At 40.3% G+C, this 21,632-nt stretch overlaps 1 protein-coding gene across 2 annotated transcripts in view; it reads left to right on the top strand.

The window, feature by feature from the left end:
- The first annotated feature begins 3,045 nt into the window (after window positions 1-3,045).
- The window catches only part of LOC131962688 (inactive dipeptidyl peptidase 10-like), a 70,425-nt gene continuing 51,838 nt past the window's right edge, over window positions 3,046-21,632 (top strand). For both annotated transcript variants that reach the window (XM_059327680.1, XM_059327678.1), the window contains exon 1: window positions 3,046-3,181. In XM_059327680.1, the coding sequence (XP_059183663.1) occupies window positions 3,122-3,181 (60 nt within the window). In that variant the 5' untranslated portion in view covers window positions 3,046-3,121. The remainder of the gene's footprint in view (window positions 3,182-21,632) is intronic.

Below are 21,632 nucleotides of genomic sequence, written 5' to 3'. Positions count from 1 at the left end.
TGTGTTATTTATCCTTTTAGTTGCTGTGTCTTTGTGAATACGAGCCGAGGTTGGCTTAGTTTTAATAATTAATAATTATAACAGATATAATGATGGGCTAAAGAAAACAAACTGTAAATATCAGGATCAGTGAAGTTATAATCAATTACTTATAATAATAATAATTATAAGTTATAATCTGATGGTGATAAATCTGTTACAGTAAAATACTTTAATATCACTGATTCCCATCGTCTGTTTATGTTAAAAACGCCTCAGTTATTGTCTTTATTTTCTTGTTTTGAATGTTATTATAGGGCAGAAATTCATCATAATGAAATAATAATTTAATTTAAATACAAACTATTCCACTTGTTGTATAAATTAACTTAAATAAATAACTATAAACTGATGCAAATATCATCTGAATCATAGTTTTTGGCTCTAATTTAACCGTTTATGTCCTCCTCAAATTTATTACTTTTTATTTGTTTATTATTATACTATTAAATCAACAGACATCAATATTTTTTTCAGACTTTTTTCCGTAAATCTCAAACAACTTGTTCAAAACTACCAAACATTAAATCACTTTAAATTCATCTTTTGGATGAAAATTTTGTCTGAAAATGATTTAATGTTTGGTAGTTTTGAACAAGTCTGAAGTTGTTTAAGAGATTAATGAAAATAATCATAAACAAATATTGATGTTTGGTGATTTAATATCAGTTTTAGTGTGTACGAGGGTCACCAGAGGGTTAAAATGCACCGATGAGGATAAAAGACATGGAAGGGTTAAAAACAAAGGATTAAAAAATATTACTAAAAAGAAAAGTTCCTGCAAAATGTCATGCCTCAAGCTGGAACACAGCAAAATGATCAACACATGGAAAAAAGAGAGAAATGTCCAAATATTCCTGAGGAGAGAAGAAGGATTAAAGAAATATAAGAAACAAAATGTTAAGACTCATTTAAAACTCTATAAAGTTTATAAACTTGTTGTTGTTTCTACATGTTAAACATAAAGACTCAGCTGAACATTAATCAATAAAACCTGGAAATAGAATATTGGAGATCGATAGAAAGCGAGCGGAGAGAGTTTTCTGATGTTAAAGTGCTCGATGGAAGCGATCAACTCAACAATAAATATGGAAAATATATGGAGGGCATGAAATATGAACATTAATATTTAATGAGCCGAAGTTTTAAAGTCTGAGGCTGCACCAACTAAATCTGCTTTATTCTAATAAAACAATAAAGACTTCTCTCTAAATATCAGCAAAGTAAAGCAGAATGTTTATTATATTATGTTTTTATTTATATATCAGTATAAACTGGTTGCATCATTAACCCTCTGAGCATATTTTCTCTTTATATTCCACATAATATTTACTATACTCATGTTTGGTATTTGGTATTTTCTCAGCACAACTTCAACATGATCTGACTATTATTTTTTCACTTGAACGCACTTTATTAACACATTGAGCCCAAAAAATACACAAAAATCATGAAATCTGAAATAAAATTTTACTATTTATGACAATAAAAACCACCAACATGCTCAATGAACTGTTTCAGACCTGAAAAATGTAAACATAGGTTGCAAATATGAACATATGAAGGTAAAATTCAAATATAATAAAACTATACATAAAAAATGACCATAAAACATGTTTATTTATAGGGACAGTGTTGGATGATTAGAGCCTTTTTTCCATTTTTGCCTCGTCCCATCCTACTTTTACTCTTGAATAAATATTTCTGTATTATCAAATTAAAATGATCATATCTTTGGTGTTACGTGACCTCGGAACATCAAACAGAAGACTGGATAAAGTTTAAAGTTTTTCTTGTTATGGCGCTTTAATAAAAGTTATCTGATCAAAGAGGATTAATCAGCATTAGATAGAATTTTCCTTCTGAGACATTTTCTCTCTTATTATTTAATGTTCCTCTACATCCTCTAGTTTATTCTAACAGCTGATCATTAGATTAATAAACCAACCAGGAAATGATGATGGTGCGTTATTGATCCCAGCAGCTGTTTGCTCACATATGATCAGTTAAATGAACATTAATGCATCAGTGATTATAATCCGATATGATAATGTGCATCAAGAGAGCTTCTGGTGCTTCACCACAGGATGATTTCTGCACTTTAAAGATTTTATTCGTCTGTAAACAAACTCTCCTCTGATGGTTGCAGGAAACCAGAACCGGCTGACGGAGGATCCTCAAGTTTCTGGTGGCTTCTGATGGTTTCTGGTGGTCTCTGATGGTTTCTGGTGGTTTCTGGTGGTTTCTGGTGGTTTCTGATGATTTCTGGTGGTCTCTGATGGTTTCTGAATGTTTCTGATGGTTTCTGAATGTTTCTGGTGGTTTCTGATGGTTTCTGGTGGTTTCTGGTGGTTTCTGAAGGTTTCTGGTGGTTTCTGAAGGTTTCCGTTGGTTTCTGGTGGTTTCTGATGATTTCTGGTGGTCTCTGATGGTTTCTGATGATTTCTGGTGGTCTCTGATGGTTTCTGAATGTTTCTGATGGTTTCTGAATGTTTCTGGTGGTTTCTGATGGTTTCTGATGGTTTCTGATGGTTTCTGGTGGTTTCTGAAGGTTTCCGTTGGTTTCTGGTAGTTTCTGATGGTTTCTGATGGTTTCTGGTGGTTACTGATGGTTTTTGATGGTTTCTGAAGGTTTCTGAAGGTTTCTGATGGTTTCTGATGGTTTCTGAAGGTTTCTGGTGGTTTCTGATGGTTTCTGATGGTTTCTGAAGGTTTCTGGTGGTTTCTGATGGTTTCTGATGGTTTCTGATGGTTTCTGAGGCTCAAACATCAGAAACATGTTTCCTCCTCCTGCTCTGAGACTCTTCAGCTCTCCAGGTTTGTTCGCCTGCAGCAGATTTGCATCCTGATTGTGAAACGTGTTGGTATGTGGGAGGAAAGTGTGGAACATGCTGCTGTGTGAAGCGTCTGTCAGCTGATCAGCTCGCTCCACTCAGCAACAAGACGAAGACGAAGAAGAGGAGGAAGAGAGGAGAGAGAGGGAGTGTTTATCAGCAGGCAGACGGAGAATCAGCAGCTCTGCAGCTTCACTTTGTGATCCACAACACAAAGTTTGAGGATTGAAGGTGATCGGAGAGGAAAGATGAACCAGACGGCGTCCGTGTCTCATCAGATCGAGTGTCAGACGGTCAAAGACTCGAAGGTAAAACTCAAACTTTATTTATTTCAGCTTTCACACTGTCAGCAGCCTTTAAACCAGACACTACAGCTGCAACATTTATTACATTAATCAAACAATAATCGATTATTAAATTAATCTTCAACTATTTTACTAATCCAATAATTGGTTTGAGCAGTTTCTTTAAAGACAGTGAGTCCAAATTCTCTGATTTCAGCTTCTTCACTGTGAATATTTCTGGTTTCTTTGTTCCTTTATGACAATAAACTGGATATCTCTTTGGTTTGTGGACAAAACAAGAGATTTGAAGACGTCCGAGAATGAAAATAATCGTTAGTTGCAGCCCTAATCTGATTATTAATCATATATCAATATGTTGACTCAATTAAAAAGCCTTATTAACTCATGCTTAAATTAATGTAAAACTGCCTTTCAGTGGGCTGTTGATTTAAATCTTAATGCCCCGAGACTTTAGAAATGTTTTTTTTCTCTTTATTGGGTTTTTTCCCCTTTCATTCACATACAAAAACAAAGAAGATGCATGGTAATTTATGCTTCAAATCAACACGAAAGAACAGAATGATCGTAGAAAAATAAAAAACAACAAACAAACAAAAGCCTAGGAGGAGTCAAATCAAATACACAACAATAACAAGGTTTACAAATAAAATAAAGAGATTTAAATGGTAATACTTTTTGCCCCCTGTTGGTTGTTAGAAATAAATGTCAAATTACATCAGAAATATGGCGTAAAATTTAATTGTATATCACCGTAGTAGACACTTTTAATTACCGTAAATCAAAGAATAGCACAACACTTTTACTTTTACTGTCATAAACTGGAAGATACGCACAGTTTTACTGTAAAAATATAAATGGAGAAATACAATGATGTGTGAATGAATGACACAATTACCCTAAAATAACGGGAATATTCAGTCTAAATGACAGTTTTTGCTGATATTTACATTTAAATCCACAGTAGAAAAACCACTCACTGTATTATTTACGGTGAAGTTCTGTCAACCACAGCTGCTGGTATTTTACAGTAAATTAAACAGATCATTTTTACAGTGAACATAAAGAGTTTTACACATATTGATAAATGTATGACATCGTGTGTGAATCACTGAAACTTTAAATGGTGTATTTTAATATTTGACCTCTTTTTTTTTATCTGTGATGCTGCTTGGAAACTTTCTGATAAAAAACAACTAAGAACTGAAAATAAGATCCTCCACACATCAACCACATGGCAGATCAAAGTGCCTTTATGTATGTAGTGACCTCTTCATGTTTTATGGATAATATTCAGAGAATAAAGCTCTGAGGTTAAATCACTTCATGCAAAGCTGCAGACAGGAAGAGGAGCAGCTCTTTAATCTGCTGCAGCAGGAGGAATAATCTCCTAATTTATGCAGAGAAAACTCTTTTCTTGTTGCCTTTAGAGGAACTTTCGAGGCTCAAACAGCAGCTCACCAGTCAAGAGAACATTATTTCTGAGGCTGTGAGTGGTTTTATTGTGTCATAAATCTGCGCTCAGTAATCCAGCTTCTAAAGCTGCTGCAGCCTCTGGAGAAACATGAGAGTTTAGCAGCACAAGGCTGCCGGAGCTCAGGAGACTTTATTTTATTCTTTCTGCACAACTAATGGTGTGAACTCACAGATTCAGTAACACTCATGTAAGCTTTTAATATAGATGCATACAGATGTGTTTTTATTGGCTAATTAGCAGCATTATGTGCTGGTTCAATGAGTCAAAGCTTGTTTGTGCTCAAGTTCATCATTGATTTGTTGTTGTTGTCACTACAGAGACAGTAACTTTTCTTTGTGTTTCCTGTGCAGTTTAAAGGATAATCAGAGAGAGAGATTTGGTGTTTGCAGGTTTCAGCCCGGAGCGGAGCAGAAATGCCTCTAAACTCACTACACCTGTGTTTTAGTGCAGCTAAATATTATAATATAAATATTAGGGCTGCACGACTATGGCCGAAATGATAATCACGATTATTTTGATCAATATTGTAATGACGATTATTATCACGATTATTCATCGTGTTAGGGAAAACGTCTGTATTTTTACTGCACTACTTTTAAACAAACAACAGGAACAGTTTTTAGTGTCTGGTGCTTGTTGTAAACAAAACTAACTGCTAAACTAACACCTCCTGCAGCAGCAGCACATACACACTGTACTGCTACAGAGCTAACTGTTAGCACATACACACTGTACTGCTACAGAGCTAACTGTTAGCCTGTTAGCACATACACACTGTACTGCTACAGAGCTAACTGTTAGCCTGTTAGCCCATACACACTGTACTGCTACAGAGCTAACTGTTAGCCTGTTAGCCCATACACACTGTACTGCTACATAGCTAACTGTTAGCACATACACACTGTACTGCTACAGAGCTAACTGTTAGCACATACACACTGTACTGCTACAGAGCTAACTGTTAGCCTGTTAGCACATACACACTGTACTGCTACAGAGCTAACTGTTAGCCTGTTAGCACATACACACTGTACTGCTACAGAGCTAACTGTTAGCACATACACACTGTACTGCTACATAGCTAACTGTTAGCCTGTTAGCCCATACACACTGTACTGCTACATAGCTAACTGTTAGCCTGTTAGCACATACACACTGTACTGCTACAGAGCTAACTGTTAGCCTGTTAGCACATACACACTGTACTGCTACAGAGCTAACTGTTAGCACATACACACTGTACTGCTACAGAGCTAACTGTTAGCCTGTTAGCACATACACACTGTACTGCTACAGAGCTAACTGTTAGCCTGTTAGCACATACACACTGTACTGCTACAGAGCTAACTGTTAGCACATACACACTGTACTGCTACAGAGCTAACTGTTAGCCTGTTAGCACATACACACTGTACTGCTACAGAGCTAACTGTTAGCCTGTTAGCACATACACACTGTACTGCTACAGAGCTAACTGTTAGCACATACACACTGTACTGCTACAGAGCTAACTGTTAGCCTGTTAGCACATACACACTGTACTGCTACAGAGCTAACTGTTAGCACATACACACTGTACTGCTACAGAGCTAACTGTTAGCCTGTTAGCACATACACACTGTACTGCTACAGAGCTAACTGTTAGCCTTAAAGTGCTTACACAGGGTCTAAGGACAGGGGGAGTCGTACCATGTACAGTCTGTAAAGCCCTTTGAGGCAAATCTGTGAGTTGTGATTTTGGGTTATATAAATAAAATTGATTTGATTGATTTGATTTGCTTGATTACATGACATGTTGAACTGGAGATGTGAGCTGAGTAGAAGCAGAAACTTTCCCGTCCTTTGCTGTTGATTTAAAGTGATTTAGAGCAGATTTTAAACATCAAGTTGTTTGTAGAGGACATGAAACTGCTCTGCTTGATCTTGTTTTCAGGTCTTTAGAGGTTTCAGACCTTCTTCACCACCCAGATCTCCAGTTGGTTCAGTGATAACAACATAGAGAGGAACTAATGAATGTAGTTTGTTGTCCTTGCAGTCGGATTAAAGGACCCACATGCTTTAAAAGCTCTAATATTAGTGAATATCCGTCTCTCGATGAAGAATAAGAGCCTGATGTTTCGGCCCACTCAGGGTTCATCTCTGACAGTTCATCTGCAGGTCGAGCTGCTTCGCTTCCTGTAAACGCTGCAGACTGAAGCCGCCGGTGACCTTTGACCCGTCAGCAGCTCACAGTGCGTCAATCATCTCGACACAAATCAAAAGGTTTTCTGGAGGCGTGAGGCTAAACATAGCTGCTGATTCACACTGAAAACGGGTACATTTTAAAGCAGAAAACTGCAAATGTTTGGCATTTCTCTCACTGAATGACTTAAATATGATCATTCAATTTATTTTCTGGAACAAAACAGCCTCTTTAAAGCTTTAACGGCAGCAGGTTCCTAAATGAAAATGATCCGATTTGAATTATTTCAGTCAGATGTGCAGACAGGCAGTTAAAGTAAAAACACTGGAGCTGTTTCAGATGTCTGCTGATATTATATTCATTAATGTTTCAATGGCCTCAGATATCTTCAGTCTGACACATTTATTAAATACTGACATATTTATTGACTGGTTCTGGGGTTAATGTTATCAGTGAGATCTATCTCTAGCTTCTTCTTATTAAATGTAGTTTGTTTTAACAGGCTAATTAACTTTATTAATAATGTGAACAGTTTCCACAGTAGACGCAGCATAAAAATCACTGCATTTTTATGAAATATGGTAAAAACTGGCTCATTTTATTTAAACTTCATTCTCATTTTCTGCTTGTTGCTAAGTAACTTGTTATTCAAGGACTGTACACACACACACACACACACACACACACACACAAACACAAACACACACACACACATGTACATATCATTCAGATCACAGGGTCAGGAGAGTGGGAGTGTGTTCACACGCTGCCTGCCCGGCGCCCATACGAAGCCATGAGAAGCTCAAATGAAAACAGAGAGGTTGACTTTATAGCTAAATAAACGACACGCTGCTCAAAAGCTCCACATTTTTCCCCACATGCTCTCTTCTCTATCACCATAAGTTTCAATTTGTGATGGCAGCCATATAAAATCTATGAGAACCAATATATCTTCCACACCACTCAGAAGGTCAATTTTGGTGTCAAAATCTACATTTTCTGGGTCAAAGAATCATTTAAATCTGTTGAGAATATCACTAGATGATTATTTGATCTAATAGATATGCTCATTTTCACCATGTATTTACCTATTTTCCAACTCATTTTCTAAGTGATCAGACATGTATTAAGCATGTGCAGAGTGCAAAACCATCAACTCTGCCACAATTTTTTTTAAAATAAATGTTTATGTTTATAAAAGTAATTTGCAGATCCAGAAGTTTTTCTTTTGACTCCATATTTATCACTCGCTTTTTAAACTTTTGAATTTGACACAAAAGTTTTTGAACTTCAATGAAAACTTTTTTCAACACAAATGTATTTTACCTGAAACATTTTTCAGTTAGAGGCAAGACTGACTTCATGTCTGCAGTGTGTGTGTGTCTCTCTGTGTGTGTGTGTATATATATATATATATATATGAATGAAAGTATAGCTTTACTACACACTTATTGAAAACAACATATACAGTACAAGTTATGAATGAAAGAGCTAATGCCAGTGTTTCATGGTAGATTCATATTAATTATCAAACTTTACAACAGAAAAGTCATAATTTCACAAATAATTAAACTTTGATAGTTAAGTTAATTAATAGACCAGATTGTCCATAAAATGATTTTGCCTAAACTCAGTAACAGCAGATCTGTTTTTTTATTGAACCTGTGACAGGGAACAGACTGCCAGCAGAAAATCTGTGAATATTAACGTTGGACCATCTGTGACGGTGGAGTAAAGGAGCTCATTAGCATTTTAGCTTTTGTGCGTTTCTATGCATCAGTTGCTAATTTAACCCTGCGTCCTCCTACTCAGTGAAACAGATCGGCCCCGACAGCGTTTTAATACTCCGAACCCTTCAATGAGTCATTAAAAACACACATTAGTTTATAAAAGCTGCAGAGCTGCAGCCTACGCTGCTACTCTTACTGAAGCACACACACACACACTCATGTGTGTGTGTGTGTGTGTGTGTATATATATACATATATGTGGATACATATACACATATGTGTGTGTGTGTGTGTGTGTGTGTATATATGTATATATATTTGTATATATGTATATATGTGTGTATATATATGTGTATGTATGTATATGTATGTGATGGATTTTTATTTTCACATTTCTTTATAGTAAAAGAACAGTAAAATAACATATAACTTATATTTATACTTAGACAGTTGTTTTGGACAGGCTTTGACAGTTGTTGTGGACAGTTGTTGTTGACAGTTGTGGACAGACATTGTTGGAAGTTGTTGTTGACAGTTGTGGACAGTTGTGGACAGGCGTGGTGGCAGTTGTTGTGGACAGTTGTTCTGGACAGGTGTTGTTGACAGTTGTTGTTGTGGACAGTTGTAGACAGGCGTGGTGGCAGTTGTTGTGGACAGGCGTTGTTGAAAGGTGTTGTGGACAGGTGTTGTGGACAGTTGTGGACACTCGTTGTGGACAGTTGTTGTGGACAGGCGTTGTTGACAGTTATGGACAGTTGTTGTGGACAGGCTTGTGGACAGGCGTTGTGGACAGGAGTTGTTGACAGTTGTTGTGGACAGACTTGTGGACAGGCGTTGTGGACGGTTGTTGTGGACAGGCGTTGTGGACAGGAGTCGTTGACAGTTGTTGTGGACAGTTGTTGTGGACAGGCGTGGTGGCAGTTGTTGTGGACAGACTTGTGGACAGGCGTTGTGGACAGTTGTTGTGGACAGGAGTTGTGGACAGGCGTTGTGGACAGGTGTTGTGGACAGTTGTTGTGGACAGGAGTTGTGGACAGGTGTTGTGGACAGGTGTTGTGGACAGTTGTTGAGGACAGGCGTTGTGGACAGTTGTTGTGGACAGGTGTTGTGGACAGGTGTTGTGGACAGTTGTTGAGGACAGGCGTTGTGGACAGGCGTTGTGGACAGGTGTTGTGGACAGGTGTTGTGGACAGTTGTTGTGGACGGTTGTTGTGGACAGTTGTTGTGGACAGGCGTTGTGGACGGTTGTTGTGGACAGACTTGTGGACAGGCGTTGTGGACAGTTGTTGTGGACAGGCGTTGTGGACGGTATATAACGGTAACAATGTATATATTGCCAAAGCAAGCATCAGAAAAAAAGATAACAAGGTAAGGAAAGCAATATTTACAATAAATTATTATAATTCTATTACTCATTTTAAAAGAAAAGAAAAACTAATAACAATAAAAGAAAGCAATATTTACAATCATTGAATTACAATCAATATATAATTTATACAATCTAACTGTCCCAGCAAAAAAAGAAGAAAAATAAAAACAAAACAACCAACAGCTGTGTGTCACTGGCTGTCCCTCAGTGTGTGACAGGCAGAAACATAGACTGCTGCTAATCTAATCTAGAGCTCTGTGACTCTTCCCCGAGGAGGAACGGCAGTTTTTCCTCATCTGACCATTTTAAAAAACCTTTTTGACGAATTCAAATTTTTGGAAATATGTTTCTCTAATTAGTTCATATTTTTGACATTTGGTGTGGAAGTGTAGCTCTGTCTCAGGCTGACTGAGGCTGCAGTGGCAGCCCAGCCTCTGCTCTGCAGGGAGCAGCTCTTCCTGGTCCTCCCTGTTTCCACAGCCAGCCTGTGTTCACTCAGGCTGGCTGTGAAAACAGGGAGGATCAGGGAATATTAAATAAAATTAAATAAATACAAATTATTTAAATAATTAAAAAATAACAAAACAAATAAGGGACGGAATGTGATGATGTCATGTGCCATGTGATGATGATATCATAGAACCAAGATCAAAGCAAGACATGATGATGTCATGTGATGATGTCATAGAACCAAGATGAAAGAGCCCAAATCAAAGCAAGACATGATGATGTCATGCTGACATCATCGCTGCTTGATCTGGAATCTTATATATGTAGCCAGACTCTTGGATCAGGATTAGTTTGTCTCTATCAGGGTTAACACGAGTCCAGTTAGGTTGGAGGTTAGAGTAACAACTAACATACCACAGTGACAACAATTAGAAATGGCTGCAGCAAAAGTAACCCGGGCTGAATATGTCAAACTGCCATCAATGTTCAGAAATCCCAAAGAGGCAGAGGTGTTGGTCAGGCAGGAGGTGAGCAAAAACATCATGCATCTTAAACCGCGACCACAGAATAAACTTCTCAAGGCGCGGCAGAGGATGCAGGAGGCCAACCAGCCTGAGGAACAGTCTCGTAAGTTCAACAGGGTGGTTTTAAGGTCTCACCTCGATCAGGAGAACCTGGCCATGGCTGAGATGAAGAGACGAGAACAAAAAGTCCTTCAAGCAGCAGAAAGCAGGCTAGATGAGGAGATGGAGTCAAACGCGAAAGAAGCTTTGAGGTTGGACCAAGAGAAAACCTCTCAGAGAAAGCTTCAGACCTGTGCTACAGCTGAATTTAATGTCCGGCAAAAGAAGGAGAAGGACCAGCTGAAAGCACAGGAGAGACTGCACCAGAAGAGGGAAGGAGAAAAGCTCAGGGCCCTCGATGATCGGTATGCCCAGGAACAAAAGAGGCAGGCAGAAAAACAGAAGAAAGAGTTGAGGAGGACGACTCTTAAAGACAGGGCTGAGGACATTTCCAGAAGAAACCTCAACAAAGCGGCAGAGGAACAGGCTTTGATGGCTGAGGACCAGAAAGCCAAACGTATTCAGCTGGAAAAGGAAGAACAGATGCTGAAAAGAAAAGCTGAAGAGGCTGAAAGGTCCAGGAAGCGCCAGGTACCTAAAAATATTGTTAGGGAAAAGCTTGCGGCCTCAAAGAAGGAGAAGGCTGCCGCCGAGGCTCTGCGCGAGGAACTGAGGCTTGCCAAGGACGTGGCCAAGAGAGAGGCTGAATGGGTAAAGCAGCAGAAGGAGAAGGAGGAGAAAGAGGCTGCGTCACTTCAGGCCTTCTCTGCCCACAGACACAGCAAGAAACTGGAGAAGGAGCAGGAGGAAAAGGCTGCACAGCAGAGCACTCTGGACTGGCTTCAGGCTCAGAAGGACGCTGACAGGTTGTTCAAAGCCAAAGAAACAGCAGAGACTGAGAAGATCAGGGAGGAGAATATCAAACTCCATAACTTCAATGTTTCTTTGGCGGCTGAGAAACGTGCTCAGCTCCATACGCTGGAGAGGGACGAGCGTAAGGCTGCGGTGAGGACCGCAGAGCAGAGTGCTGTGGACCAGAAACATCTCCAGCAGTATGTTCTTCAGGACCTCAGTGATGCTGCAGAAAACCTCAAACTGTTTGAGGAACGCCAGAGGCAAGAGATGCAGGAGGCCAACCAGCCTGAGGAACAGTCGAGAAGAAGTTCTTGTAAGTTCAACAGGGTGGTTTTAAGGTCTCACCTCGATCAGGAGAACCTGGCCATGGCTGAGATGAAGAGACGAGAACAAAAAGTCCTTCAAGCAGCAGAAAACAGGTTAGATGAGGAGATGCAGTCAAACGCGAAAGAAGCTTTGAGGTTGGACCAAGAGAAAACCTCTCAGAGAAAGCTTCAGACGTGTGCTACAGCTGAATTTAATGTCCGGCAAAAGAAGGAGAAGGACCAGCTGAAAGCACAGGAGAGACTGCAGCAGAAGAGGGAAGGAGAAAAGCTCAGGGCCCTCGATGATCGGTATGCCCAGGAACAAAAGAGGCAGGCAGAAAAACAGAAGAAAGAGTTGAGGAGGACGACTCTTAAAGACAGGGCTGAGGACATTTCCAGAAGAAACCTCAACAAAGCGGCAGAGGAACAGGCTTTGATGGCTGAGGACCAGAAAGCCAAACGTATTCAGCTGGAAAAGGAAGAACAGATGCTGAAAAGAAAAGCTGAAGAGGCTGAAAGGTCCAGGAAGCGCCAGGTACCTAAAAATATTGTTAGGGAAAAGCTTGCAGCCTCAAAGAAGGAGAAGGCTGCCGCCGAGGCTCTGAGCGAGGAACTGAGGCTTGCCAAGGACGTGGCCAAGAGAGAGGCTGAATGGGTAAAGCAGCAGAAGGAGAAGGAGGAGAAAGAGGCTGCGTCACTTCAGGCCTTCTCTGCCCACAGACACAGCAAGAAACTGGAGAAGGAGCAGGAGGAAAAGGCTGCACAGCAGAGCACTCTGGACTGGCTTCAGGCTCAGAAGGACGCTGACAGGTTGTTCAAAGCCAAAGAAACTGCAGAGACTGAGAAGATCAGGGAGGAGAATGTCAAACTCCATAACTTCAATGTTTCTTTGGCGGCTGAGAAACGTGCTCAGCTCCGTAAGCTGGAGAGGGACGAGCAGAAGGCTGCGGTGAGGACCGCAGAGCAGAGTGCTGTGGACCAGAAACATCTCCAGCAGTATGTTCATCAGGACCTCAGTGATGCTGCAGAAAACCTCAAACTGTTTGAGGAACGCCAGAGGCAAGAGATGCAGGAGGCCAACCAGCCTGAGGAACAGTCGAGAAGAAGTTCTCGTCAGTTCAACAGGGTGGTTTTAAGGTCTCACCTCGATCAGGAGAACCTGGCCATGGCTGAGATGAAGAGACGAGAACAAAAAGTCCTTCAAGCAGCAGAAAGCAGGTTAGATGAGGAGATGGAGTCAAACGCGAAAGAAGCTTTGAGATTGGACCAAGAGAAAACCTCTCAGAGAAAGCTTCAGACGTGTGCTACAGCTGAATTTAATGTCCGGCAAAAGAAGGAGAAGGACCAGCTGAAAGCACAGGAGAGACTGCACCAGAAGAGGGAAGGAGAAAAGCTCAGGGCCCTCGATGATCGGTATGCCCAGGAACAAAAGAGGCAGGCAGAAAAACAGAAGAAAGAGTTGAGGAGGACGACTCTTAAAGACAGGGCTGAGGACATTTCCAGAATAAACCTCAACAAAGCGGCAGAGGAAAAGGCTTTGATGGCTGAGGACCAGAAAGCCAAACGTATTCAGCTGGAAAAGGAAGAACAGATGCTGAAAAGAAAAGCTGAAGAGGCTGAAAGGTCCAGGAAGCGCCAGGTACCTAAAAATATTGTTAGGGAAAAGCTTGCAGCCTCAAAGAAGGAGAAGGCTGCCGCCGAGGCTCTGAGCGAGGAACTGAGGCTTGCCAAGGACGTGGCCAAGAGAGAGGCTGAACGGGCAAAGCAGCAGAAGGAGAAGGAGGAGAAAGAGGCTGCGTCACTTCAGGCCTTCTCTGCCCACAGACACAGCAAGAAACTGGAGAAGGAGCAGGATGAAAAGGCTGCACAGCAGAGCACTCTGGACTGGCTTCAGGCTCAGAAGGACGCTGACAGGTTGTTCAAAGCCAAAGAAACTGCAGAGACTGAGAAGATCAGGGAGGAGAATATCAAACTCCATAACTTCAATGTTTCTTTGGCGGCTGAGAAACGTGCTCAGCTCCATACGCTGGAGAGGGACGAGCGTAAGGCTGCGGTGAGGACCGCAGAGCAGAGTGCTGTGGACCAGAAACATCTCCAGCAGTATGTTCTTCAGGACCTCAGCGATGCTGCAGAAAACCTCAAACTGTTTGAGGAACGACAAAGGCTTGGGCGAGTCATCCTCCCACCCACTCTCTGTGTAGGAAGGAATACCTTAGCTGGAAATGATGCAACCAGTGGAAGGTTGGGCTCTTGCGTTAATGCAGAAGGGTCCAAAAACCTTCCTAAAGATACCAGGAAGCTGCTGTCCAGGCGTCCCATGGCTAATCCCCGATATAATAAACAGATCCAGGTTAGTCATAGGCTCCACCATGAAGAGACCACCATGGTCGACCTGCGGCTGAGCCTCACCGTTGCACCTGCCTCCACCTCCTCAATGCTACCACACATAAGAACGGCAGCCAAGTATTCCAACAATTGATTTGAGCCAGCCTCTGTCCTGTCCCTCAACATTACTACCCTACTCTCTGACATTCCCTCTTTTCTTCCTTTCTTTCAATATAATCTCTTTCATTCTTCCTGTATTTCCCTTGGGGTCTCAGTGGTTAGCACTGACATCCCATAGTTTACGTGCGGGTTTACTCCGGGAGCTCCGGTTTCTTCCCAGTTTATATTAGCAATTGTGTTATTGCTTGATTTTTTTTAAAAAAGAAAAGGAATAGCCTGATTTCTTTATTTCCCTTCAGTTTAAGTGGTTAGGACTGATGTCCCACAGTTTACGTTACGGTTTACTCCGGGTGCTCGGGTTTTTCCAAGTTTAGATTAGCCATTTAGCTTAATTTAAAAAAAAAAAAAGAAAAGAAAAGGAATAGCCTGATTTCTCTTTCCCTTCAGTTTTAGTGGTTAGCACTGATGTCCCACAGTTTACGTTACGGTTTACTCTGGGTGCTCCGGTTTACTCCAGGTGATCCGGTTTCCTCCCAGTTTGTGTTAGCTATTGTGTGATTGCTTAATTTTTCTTTTTTTAAAAGAGAGAAAAGTTATTGCCTGATTTCTTAATATACCTTCAGTCTCAGTGGTTAACACTGATGTCCCACAGTTTACTGAGGGTTTACTCCGGGTGCTCGGGTTTTTCCCAGTTTATATTAGCCATCATATTATTGTTTATTATTTTAAAAAAGAGAGAAAAGAAAAGGAATAGCCTGCTTTCTCTTTTTCCCTTCAGTCTTAGTGGTTAGCACTGATGTCCCATAGTTGACGTTACGGTTTACTCCAAGTGCTCCGGTTTCTTCCCAGTTTAGATTAGCTATTGTGTGATTGCTTAATTTAAAAAAAAGAAAAAGGAATAGTCTGATTTCTTTATTTCCCTTCAGTTTTAGTGGTTAGGACTGATGTCCCACAGTTTACGTGAGGGTTTACTCCGGGTGCTTGGGTTTTCCCAGTTTAGATTAGCCATTATATATAGCTTAATTTAAAAAAAAAGAAAAGAAAAGGAATAACCTAATTTCTTTATTTCCCTTCAGGATCAGTGGTTAGCACTGATGTCCCATAGTTTACATTAGCCATTATTCTATTACTTCATTTAAAAAAGAAAAGGAATAGCCTGTTCTCTATGGTCTTGAGACTATTTTACCACTCTGTTACATATTTCATCTGTACGGGGACTGACCCTCTGCTTGTCAGGGTACATGAATTCCTTTAAGTCAGCTTTCCAGGTCACGCCCCTGTGGGCTTAAATTTCTCTCATTAATACCTGTTAATGCACAGAGGGTGATCTACAAATAGTCCTTGATTTGCACACCTGTTTTGCTATCCACAAATAAAAATTTCTAATTTGCAACTTGTGTTTTGGTTTTTACAAATAAGTGTGTATTTATAAATCCACAATTTTCCATTTGTAAAAACAAAAAAGACATTTGTAAAACAGAAAATTCTGTTTGTGAAGTGTCATTCAGCATTTGTGAATCTCCAATCACACACACGCATCTCTTTCCTCAATGACATATTTTTTGAGACATTGTTGTCGAGAGAATCCACAAACAGCTGGTGATTCACAAATGGCCGCCCTCCTCATCAGTAGGTGGCAGTGTTGTTATTTGCATTGATGGTTTGGACTCTGCTTAAGGTGGACTTACACTTAACATTTGATCTTGCGGTAAAGCCATGGCTGAAGATGGTAAGTAAAACAATTTTCCTTATTACTATATTACTATATTTCCTATATTACATTAAGCACTTATACCGTGAAAATGAAATGAAAACAATGATAACACTATCGCGACACTAACCCTGCACAGCCAGCAGAGCAGAGAGGAAAGAGACATTTTGAGCATAGCTCAAGTAAGCTGTGCATGTAAACGTACTGACTGACTGGGGATTTCCACCGGGCGCGTTACAGCCGCGGAACAGCAGCATAGCGAGCCAGCCGTATCCACGCGAGATGACGAGAACACGCGATAATCTTGAACATACGGGAGACCGCGAGATCCCGTGATAAACTCTTATTTATACAGTCTATGGATAAACTGTGTCTATAAAGTAAACAACAACAACCAACAGCTTACTTTGCTTCTCTGACGTGAAAGATCTGTTGATCTGACCATCTATCCTTATAAAAACAATATGTTATGTCATAAATGATTGATGATGTTCCACTTCAACAATCAGTCTCTTGTCGATCCTCTGAGACCCTTTGATTGATTGATTGATTGATTGCTGATCTGGTGCTTAAGTCATAACATAATGTTGATGTGAAGTAGTTTTAGGCTGCATGAACTGCGTATTGTGTTTTATTTTGAAAGGGGGCGGAAGTGTTTTACGTTGATTCTGAGTCAGACTTCCTGTCTGGTGCGATCTGCTCTGTTGAGATTTACGCGGTTTAGCAGCGGCTCGCGGAGAAAATAGAAATCCTACCTAATGCTCGCGGAGAAACGCTGCTGTAACGTTCCGCAGCGCGCCCGGTGGAAATGCTCTCATTGATTAGAGTGACAGCTATTTGCAACGGTGACCGCGGCGCTGCCGTTCCGCAGCCCGGTGGAAATCAGGCTTGACTGAGTTATGACAACATGGCCTGCTCCAAGAGACAATTCAGACAGGGACGCAGGACACTGGCAAGGTTTTTCAATTCATTTCAGTTGGGGTGGTGGGTTTCCGCGCCAGCAGACCGAAACGCAGGTGTTGCCGCAAAAATGCCGCCGGCCTCCTTGTCCCTGTCTGAACTGTGTTTTGGAGCAGGCCATGTTGTCATAACTCAGTCAGTCAGTACGTTTACATGCACAGCTTACTTGAGCTATGCTCAAAATGTCTCTTTTCTCTCTGATCTGCTGGCCGTGCAGGGTAATTAAACGTTTAACCAAACGGGCACAGTCGCGATAGTGTTATTGTTTTCATTTTGTTTTCACGGTATAGGTGCTAATGTAATGTAGGGCAAGGAAAAATAGTTTTACTTAAGTACCATCTTCGGCCATGACTTTACCGCAGAATCAAAAGTTAAGTGTAAGTCCACCTTAAGCAGAGTCCAAACCATCGCTCCATCCATGCATATAACAACACTGCCACCTACTGATGAGGAGGGCGGCCATCTGTGAATCACCAGCTGTTTGTGAATTCTCTCGACAAGAACGTCTCAAGCCTGATTTCCACCGGGCGCGTTACAGCCTCGGAACGGCAGCGCCGCGGTCACCGTTGCAAATAGCTGCCACTCTAATCAATGAGAGCATTTCCACCGGGCGCGCTGCGTAACGTTTCAGCAGCGTCTCTACGCGAGCATTAGGTAGGACTTCTATTTTCTCCGCGAGCCGCTGCTAAACCGTGTAAATCTCAACAGAGCAGATCGCACCAGACAGGAAGTCCGACTCAGAATCAACGTAAAACACTTCCGCACCCTTTCAAAATAAAACACAATACGCCGTTCATGCAGCCTAAAACTACTTCACATCAACATTATGTTATGACTTAAGCACCAGATCAGCAATCAATCAATCAATCAATCAATCAAAGGGTCTCAGAGGATCGGCGACACGGACGACAAGAGACTGATTGTTGAAGTGGAACAGCATACAATCGTTTATGACATAACGTATTGTTTTTATAAGGATAGATGGTCAGATCAACAGATCTTTCACGTCAGAGAAGCAAAGTAAGCTCTTGGTTGTTGTTGTTTACTTTATACACACAGTTTATCCATAGACTGTATAAATCATAGACTGTATATAAATAGGTATAAATAAGAGTTTATCAAGGGATCTCGTGGTCTCCCGTATGTTCAGGATTATCGCGTGTTCTTGTTATCTCGCGTGTATACGGCTGGCTCGCTGTGTAACGCGCCCGGTGGAAATCCCCAGTCAGAAATGCATCATTGAGGAAAGAGATGCGTGTGTGTGATTGGAGATTCACAAATGCAGAGTCACTCTTCACAAGCAGAATTTTCAGTTTTAAAAAGTGGCTTTTTGTTTTTACAAATATGGAAAATTGTGTATTTTTCCAATACACACTTATTTGTAAAAAACACAATACAAGTTACAAAGTAGAGATTTGTATTTGTGGATAGCAAAACAGGTGTGCAAATCAAGGACTATTTGTAGATCACTCTCTGTGCATAATGAGTGGTGGTATGGTATGGTGTGGTATAATGAGACAAATTTAAACCCACAGGGGCGTGACTGGGAAAGCTGGTGTGGCTTAAAGGAATTGATGTACCCTGACAAGCAGAGGGTCAGAAATATGTAACGGAGAACCAAGGTTACAATCTAAACGCAATATTTCTTTATTTCCCTTCAGTCTCAGTGGTTAACGTTGATGCCTCACAGTTTACGTTAGCCATTATTTTATTACTTCATTTAAAAAAAGAAAAGGAATAGCCTAATTTCTTGGTTATTAAGATAAAACATGCATTGAAAGATTAAGAATAAAAAATCAGGTAATTTAATGTACGGTCTTTCCCTTTTTTATTTGAATTGTTGAAAAGTTTCTAATGCTTTTATTAGTCATGTGAACTACAGTCAGATTGACCGGTGACACTGGTTTTGCTTTCTAAACACAATCTGTCTGTTACGTAGAACGTGCTGTTAAGGTTCATAGTTCACATATACACATACACCTCAAGACCATCAAATATGTATCTTTAAAAACTGATTCTGCAGAACAGAATAACTCTGTTTGTGTTATTCCCATTCACTTCAATGCAAAATTTTGGGCAGTTTTTGCGACATAAGTCGCATTCCATGGACAAAAGTAATAGCACACCGATCCTGATCAAACCGCACGTTTTGATATATAATTTGTCCTGCAACTCTTCAAGTTGTAGGACTAGTAGCGGGACGAAATTATTTACTTTGTCTGATCCACCTCAGCCCAAATAAGTTTATTAAGTCATAAAACCAGATAGATGAAATGGATTTCATATCAACCAATAAGGTTTACGTATGGAAAAAAAATGACAAAGACGAAAACTAGAGACATTTTCACTATAATTTTAGTTAGTTTTGTATCCACAAAATACAGTTTCAGTTAGCTATCGTTTCTTAAAAAACGTGTTTTTATTTCAGTAAACGAAAATGTTTTTTCAATTCTAGTTTTAGTTATTCCGTTAGTTTTCGTTCACGATAATAACCTTGCTCTGTAATGAAGGCCCTGAGACAAGGGCCTTAATGATTAGTTATACTGTGCATTTCTCCAAATAAAAATGACCAAAAGCCAACTGAGGCATGATAAATGTGCAGCTTTCAGAGCTATTTATTTAAAATACAGGACATGAATAAATGCAAGTCTGTTGTCCGTCACTAGAGAGCAGTCTGACACAGGCAGCTGTCTACAGACCGGACCAGACCCGGCAGAGACTCTAACCTTCAGCTCAGTTTAGAAGAGACAAAAAGTCCTTCAAGCAGCAGAAAGCAGGTTAGATGAGGAGATGCAGTCAAACACAGAAGAAGCTTTGAGGTTGGACCAGGAGAAAACCTCTCAGAGAAAGCTTCAGACGTGTGCTACAGATGAATTTAATGTCCGGCAGAAGAAGTCTTAGTGGAAGTCTGTTTCTCCCTTTATACAGTCATGAAAAAATGATTAGACCACCTTGTTTTCTCCTTGTTCTCTTGTTCATTTAATGTCTGGTTCAACTAAAGGTTCATTTCTTTGGACAAATATAATGATAACAATAGCTGATAAGAGCTTAATTTAAGAGCTGATATCAAGACATTTAATATGTTTTTATTCATAATAACCAAAATCATCAATAAAACCAAATGTACCAGGCATTAAAATGAACAAGAAATTGAAGAAAACAATGGTCTAATCATTTTTCCATGACTGTATATAATATACAGTACCGTTAGCACGGTTAGCATTCATCACTGGAAACAGTTTGTACTAACCCAGAACTTTATTTATTTAAACACGGACCATACTGTAATCAGAGTTACATGTATACATCAGTTTAAATGACAGTTTCTGGTTTTAATGTTTAGTCTGTATAATACTGATACTATAATACTACAATACTGTAGTCAGTGTGAATACAGAACATGCTGGAGACAGAGTTACACACATGCATCAGTTTCTGTCTGTATAAGTGTGAATACTGTTTTTGGTTTAATGTATAGTATAGAGGTTAGGGTTAGAACATGCTGGAGTTAGTTTCTGGTGGCCAGTCCCAGTCCAGTACTGAGCTGAATAAAAAAAGCCTGACAGAGAGAGACAGGGAAGGTCTCTGACTAAATTAATAAGCTTTTAATCAGTGATGAACTCTGACCCTGGCTTCCCTCCAGCTGATAGTACGTGTCCGGTTAGACCTATTTTATACAGTCTGGGTTAGACGTGGCTGTAAAGAGCTCATACTGGTAAAAAGTCATTTTTAATGTTTAAATCCTGCTCACCCTCAAGCCATTGTTGCAGTGAACCAACAGTGTGTTCGTATAATTACATGTTTGTATAATCGTGCTATCTTTAGAACGCTGTGCTCTTTACCACAAACTGCTCATAGGAGTCTATGGATGACGCTGTTCTGTGGTTCAGGTGGGAGATCTAAAACCACTACCAGCCTGTCCAGATCTCAGGAGCCCCTCTGCTCTCTATGTAATATGTGTAAATCAGTAACATTAGTTAGTGTATTATTATTAATATTGGAGTCCATACATGTTGAAGCTAACTTTAGTTGTTGTCAGAAGTTGAAGCTAACTTTAGTTGTTGTCAGATGTTGAAGCTAATTTTATACAATTTATACAATCTAACTGTCCCAGCAAAAAAAGAAGAAAAATAAAAACAAAACAACCAACAGCTGTGTGTCACTGGCTGTCCCTCAGTGTGTGACAGGCAGAAACATAGACTGCTGCTAATCTAATCTAGAGCTCTGTGACTCTTCCCCGAGGAGGAACGGCAGTTTTTCCTCATCTGACCATTTTAAAAAACCTTTTTGACGAATTCAAATTTTTGGAAATATGTTTCTCTAATTAGTTCATATTTTTGACATTTGGTGTGGAAGTGTAGCTCTGTCTCAGGCTGACTGAGGCTGCAGTGGCAGCCCAGCCTCTGCTCT

This window comes from Centropristis striata, chromosome 24, assembly GCF_030273125.1.
Source record: "Centropristis striata isolate RG_2023a ecotype Rhode Island chromosome 24, C.striata_1.0, whole genome shotgun sequence".
Lineage (NCBI taxonomy): Eukaryota > Metazoa > Chordata > Actinopteri > Perciformes > Serranidae > Centropristis > Centropristis striata.
This window is presented reverse-complemented; position numbering and strand designations above follow the sequence as displayed.